We start from the raw sequence: 6168 nt of genomic DNA, 5'->3' as shown, positions 1-6168 counted from the left end.
ATGGGAGGACAATCCCATTCTTGCGATCTTGAGATTAGACTTCGTTTGATAGGTGATTACCTGAGCGTTGCCTTTATAGCCTCCTTTTACGGTGCGACGGTTGGTCAACGTCAAAGCAACCAGTTCTCAAACAAGTAATCTCAAATCATTCAGGTATTGAGGATTTAGTGTCTAATAATTTTAATGAAATTTACTTATGACAGATTTTCATCTCTTACAGTAAAGTTTCATAGGTCTGTCCGATACTAGTCTTTCCAAAGTAAGTATCTATGCAAATGATTACGACATTGCAATGTCCACATAGTTCAAGAAACAGAACTACTAGTCATCTTGCATTCTAGTCGTCTAGCGTTTTCTATGCGTCCAATTTTATAGAAAACTCCGACCAGGGACCATTTTCAACCTTTGACATTCAAGTTCACTTGATAGACATTTCTTAGTCACAGGACTGGTCCTGACAGTCTATCTTGAATATATCGTCAAATTGAAGGGACTCATCATTTAATACTAAACCAAGATTAAATGGAATATGAAAATACATTTAATATATGATAAATGTTCAACCCCAATGTTTTACAACCATGGGCCTCAAACCCATCTTTAAAACAGTTCATGGAATTCAAAGCTATGCTTGATTTCCAGTGCCACAATGTGAGTGTTGTATTTCACTTGTTGCATAGGTTTAGTTATCATGCTTTGCCAATCTTAATATCCTTTTCATCAAATGTTCTTCGAGATAGATGATAAGATCTTTAGAGTATGTTTATTTATGTGATCTGGTCTTTCTAGCTACAAGAGTGGTTCTACGCATTTTGCAACTCTCAGATTGGGTTTGTTTGTCCCGAGGCAATGTCAAGCTCTAGAATCAAGGCCAACCCTCAGGCTGCATCAATGTATTTGAAAGTAGTTTTCAATGCTGAAATTGAAAAGGAGAAGAAGGGTGATCCTAACATTACCAAGTGGTTTTTGATCCCATACCATCAAGAGTAAGTGTTAGAGATTGATCGATATTTGGTAAATAGCTATGTTATTGTTATTTTCATGCATAAGGTTGCAATAACATTTATATATAATGCAGAAATCATTGGATTTTGTACGTGTTAGACCTACGTAGAGGTTGTGCGTATATTTTCGACTCTGCGATAGGTTCCAACCGAGAAAATAGTGCATGGGGAATCTTGTGTTTGTAAGTTACTTTCAATTCTTTTTAAGTTATTTCTTTTCGTGCCGAATCAGATTCATGAAGTTTTACTCAACTTCCAGGGCATACCAAGTGTACAAGTTTAATGATGGGATTTGTCCGAATAGAGCGACTATGCAGGGGTTGAAAGGCTTCCATGTAAAGGTATATCATGCTTACTAATTAGCTTTACTTTTTTTTTGGGTAACTACTTGGATATATAATTTATGATTTATCTCCAAATCAGTGTGCTCAACAAGTCGGCGCCCGCGAGTGTGGCTATTACGTTATGAAGTTCATGCATGAAATAGTCACGTTACACCATAACACTGATGAGCGGTTAGATAATGTTCGTTCTTTTACCATATGTTAGTTGAACTACTAATACTAGTACTTTTACGTAGTAGAATTCTTAATTTACAAGTAGCATTACTTATCATGTTACTTATTTCAGGCTTACACTCCAAGAAATGCGCCTTATACCGATGAGGAAATAGATGTGGTTCGTGAGCAATGGGCTAAGTTTTTTACAACCGAGTATTTATTTACTTAGGTTGTTTAGACACAAAGATGGAAGCGTTTATATCTTCATGGATTTGGTAAAGTTCTTTAATTTTTCCATAATTACAAGTCTGCTGGATTTGCTAATTTATTGCTTTGAATACTAATCTGCTGGTCTTGCTGCTGCTGCATGTGAATTCTGATCTGGTGGTCTTTAGAATTTCACTTCCATCTGTGTGTTTCTCCTCTGTTTGCTTCTGTTGCTGCTCTGTATGTTATTTTTTCTGCTTTGCTTCATTTGTTTGCTCGGCACTTGGATTGTGGGGTTCGTTTGCCCCTTAGATACCCTTAAGTTGAATGTGTGTGCAGATGTGCTAGATCTAGTTCACCTTCGAATTGGTTCTCCTAAAAAGGCAGAATGTTGTAGTCTTGTTAGTAACCTAGTGGTCATGTGTGTGGTCAAAATTTGCTGTATACATGTGTGTGGTCAGAATATATACACTTAGACTGCATTCTTACAGTGTTATCTTTCAAAACAACTGCTCAGATGCAACTGTGACGAAGATTCAATGTTTTGGAATTGCTAGATTTGCATAGTTTCTCATGTGGCTTTAGTTTAAGTAAAAACAAGCTTACATTGTCTGAGCTAGTAAAAATTGCTGCCAAAAAACTACATATTTTCCCTTTTCTGCTCCTGCTTCTTTATATTTAGCTTCCACAGCTTCTTTCAGCTTCCTTGAAATTGAAACCTTTAAGGGGGAAGCTAGATGTTGTGGTATGTCCTTAACTGGCCGGCCTAACCATTCAATCATCTGATGGTACCTAGTGTAACATTAAAATCCCATAAGAAAAATAAGGAATTGAGTTTTGCTTATGTATTAGTTGTATTCTGTCAAACTGAAATCTCTCACATGTTATATCCTCCTTCTGAAAGATTCATACTGTCTGGTGTAATGGTGTAAATGTTTCAGACAGAAGGAGTCCAGCTCCTGCTGCATTTACATTGGGATAAACATAGCTAACTCCATCTCTGGCTGTTGTCATGAACAAAAATGTTGCATGCCCTAATCCTGCTAGTTTTGTTTGTATAATTTCTACTCTCTTTCTATGAGTATGTAGTTCTGATTTTCAGGATTTTCTGTTGCTTGATCTTTTGAATCCTGTTCTGTGATCCATTTTAACTGTGATGGTAATCCCAATATGCTACAAGATATTAACAGTTGGAAGGTATGATGCTTAAGGGAAAAAAATGGGTGACCAACCTTAAGAAGTCCAAGCATGTCAGTGTACTCAGGATCAGGAAAGTTATCATCAAGATCATAAGCAGTTGCCCACCTCACATTTTTATTCATTTCATAAGTCTGTTTACCCCTAGCTGATGTAATTATATCAACCTGAACACCAGGATACCTATCCTTGATCAACTGAATTGCTGGGAAGAAAAGCAAGTTATCATAAACACCACCAGAAACTACACAGCAACATCTCCTGACATCTCCTCTCACCTTTGATCCCAATGATGCAACCTCAACTGCATATCCCTGTGGGAACTTGAGGAACCCGTATGGGTTTTCGGGATTATCCCGTGGATACGAGTCCTCATCTTGCTTCCCATCACTAAACATTGACCCGTACATGACTAATATACATAGTTTTAACTAAAGAACCTAAAGAACCTAAGGACTCATTTGATTCTTATTACATGACTAATATACATAGTTTTAACTTTCTAAAACCCATTCGAATCTATTTATGCACATTTAAGGCTCATTAGGTCGTTATAGGTCATGTTTAGAGCTAAAATGACATTTCCGCTCCCAACTTTGAACTAAAGAACCTAAGGACTCATTTGATTCTTATTACATGACTAATATACATAGTTTTAACTTTCTAAAACTCATTCGAATCTATTTATGCACATTTAAGGCTCATTAGGTCGTTATAGGTCATGTTTAGAGCTAAAATGACATTTCTGCTCCCAACTTTGAACTAAAGAACCTAAGGACTCATTTGATTCTTATTACATGACTAATATACATAGTTTTAACTTTCTAAAACTCATTCGAATCTATTTATGCACATTTAAGGCTCATTAGGTCGTTATAGGTCATGTTTAGAGCTAAAATGACATTTCCGCTCCCAACTTTGAACTAAAGAACCTAAGGACTCATTTGATTCTTATTACATAATTAATATGCATAGTTTTAACTTTCTAAAACTCATTCCAATCTACGTATGCACATTTAAGGCTCATTAGGTCGTTATAGGTCATATTTAGAGCTAAAATGACATTTCCGCTCCCAACTTTGAACTAAAGAACCTAAGGACTCATTTGATTCTTATTACATAACTAATATACATAGTATTAACTTTCTAAAACTCATTCGAATCTATTTATGCACATTTAAGGCTCATTAGGTCGTTATAGGTCATGTTTAGAGCTAAAATGACATTTCCGCTCCCAACTTTGAACTAAAGAACCTAAGGACTCATTTGATTCTTATTACATAACTAATATACATAGTTTTAACTTTCTAAAACTCATTCGAATATATTTATGCACATTTAAGGCTCATTAGGTCGTTATAGGTCATGTTTAGAGCTAAAATGACATTTCCGCTCCCAACTTTGAACTAAATAACCTAAGGACTCATTTGATTCTTATTACATGACTAATATACATAGTTTTAACTTTCTAAAACTCATTCGAATCTATTTATGCACATTTAAGGCTCATTAGGTCGTTATAGGTCATGTTTAGAGCTAAAATGACATTTCCGCTCCCAACTTTGAACTAAAGAACCTAAGGACTCATTTGATTCTTATTACATAATTAATATGCATAGTTTTAACTTTCTAAAACTCATTCCAATCTACGTATGCACATTTAAGGCTCATTAGGTCGTTATAGGTCATATTTAGAGCTAAAATGACATTTCCGCTCCCAACTTTGAACTAAAGAACCTAAGGACTCATTTGATTCTTATTACATAACTAATATACATAGTATTAACTTTCTAAAACTCATTCGAATCTATTTATGCACATTTAAGGCTCATTAGGTCGTTATAGGTCATGTTTAGAGCTAAAATGACATTTCTGCTCCCAACTTTGAACAAAAGAACCTAAGGACTCATTTGATTCTTATTACATGACTAATATACATAGTTTTAACTTTCTAAAACTCATTCGAATCTATTTATGCACATTTAAGGCTCATTAGGTCGTTATAGGTCATGTTTAGAGCTAAAATGACATTTCCGCTCCCAACTTTGAACTAAAGAACCTAAGGACTCATTTGATTCTTATTACATAATTAATATGCATAGTTTTAACTTTCTAAAACTCATTCCAATCTACGTATGCACATTTAAGGCTCATTAGGTCGTTATAGGTCATATTTAGAGCTAAAATGACATTTCCGCTCCCAACTTTGAACTAAAGAACCTAAGGACTCATTTGATTCTTATTACATAACTAATATACATAGTATTAACTTTCTAAAACTCATTCGAATCTATTTATGCACATTTAAGGCTCATTAGGTCGTTATAGGTCATGTTTAGAGCTAAAATGACATTTCCGCTCCCAACTTTGAACTAAAGAACCTAAGGACTCATTTGATTCTTATTACATAACTAATATACATAGTTTTAACTTTCTAAAACTCATTCGAATATATTTATGCACATTTAAGGCTCATTAGGTCGTTATAGGTCATGTTTAGAGCTAAAATGACATTTCCGCTCCCAACTTTGAACTAAATAACCTAAGGACTCATTTGATTCTTATTACATGACTAATATACATAGTTTTAACTTTCTAAAACTCATTCGAATCTATTTATGCACATTTAAGGCTCATTAGGTCGTTATAGGTCATGTTTAGAGCTAAAATGACATTTCCGCTCTCAACTTTAAACTAAAGAACCTAAGGACTCATTTGATTCTTATTACATGACTAATATGCATATTGTTAACTTTCTAAAACTCATTCTAATCTACGTATGCACATTTAAGGCTCATTGGGTCGTTATAGGTCAACAACGTACTTAATTATCTCTATAGTCTGCAACTATATCTTTTCATTTTATGCTTCAATGGAATGTAAAGACAATATCGTGAGTGTAAACTTTGGTACTCATATATATTTTCCTTCCATGCAACTTGCAGGCTAGGGATCGAGTCGATTGGAAGAAAGTCAACACGACCTTACTTAAGTTTTGTAATGCATGATCTAAAGGTACCTAAGTGGCTGGATTAGAGACATTTGTTAGATTAGCTCTCTAGCCTTTTGTCTTTAGTTGTTAATATTAGTTGTAATTTGTTAGACTAGCTAGGTGTTTAAAAATTGTAAACTTCCGTACTATATATACGCTTTGCTCTGTTGGGTTAATATAAATGAAGTTAATGTAATGATTTATTTATCAAAGATAAGCAGATTCATACCTTTGCTATTTTGGTGTTGATTGGGTACAGGTTTCAATA

The 6168-nt window shown here is 34.5% G+C and overlaps 1 protein-coding gene across 7 annotated transcripts; it reads left to right on the top strand.

Moving 5' to 3' along the window:
* The first annotated feature begins 826 nt into the window (after positions 1–826).
* Positions 827–5876, top strand: LOC130459315 (uncharacterized). Of its 7 annotated transcripts, none has more exons than XR_008918650.1 (6): positions 827–986; positions 1079–1186; positions 1264–1345; positions 1428–1519; positions 1635–1779; positions 2653–2776. XR_008918650.1 is itself a non-coding variant. In XM_056826612.1 (6 exons), the coding sequence occupies exons 1-5, from the start codon at positions 850–852 to the stop codon at positions 1731–1733; spliced, it is 528 nt and encodes a 175-aa protein (XP_056682590.1). In that variant the 5' UTR covers positions 827–849; the 3' UTR covers positions 1734–1779; positions 5859–5876. The 7 variants fall into 7 exon arrangements, 5 of the variants coding, with proteins under 5 accessions (XP_056682590.1, XP_056682589.1, XP_056682591.1 ...); XM_056826612.1 differs by lacking the exon at positions 2653–2776 and adding an exon at positions 5859–5876 and having other exon boundaries at positions 1428–1529; XM_056826611.1 differs by having other exon boundaries at positions 1428–1529; positions 2653–2770.
* The last annotated feature ends 292 nt before the right edge of the window (positions 5877–6168 follow it).

This window comes from Spinacia oleracea, chromosome 4 (genome assembly GCF_020520425.1).
Source record: "Spinacia oleracea cultivar Varoflay chromosome 4, BTI_SOV_V1, whole genome shotgun sequence".
Taxonomy (NCBI): domain Eukaryota; kingdom Viridiplantae; phylum Streptophyta; class Magnoliopsida; order Caryophyllales; family Amaranthaceae; genus Spinacia; species Spinacia oleracea.
This window is presented reverse-complemented; position numbering and strand designations above follow the sequence as displayed.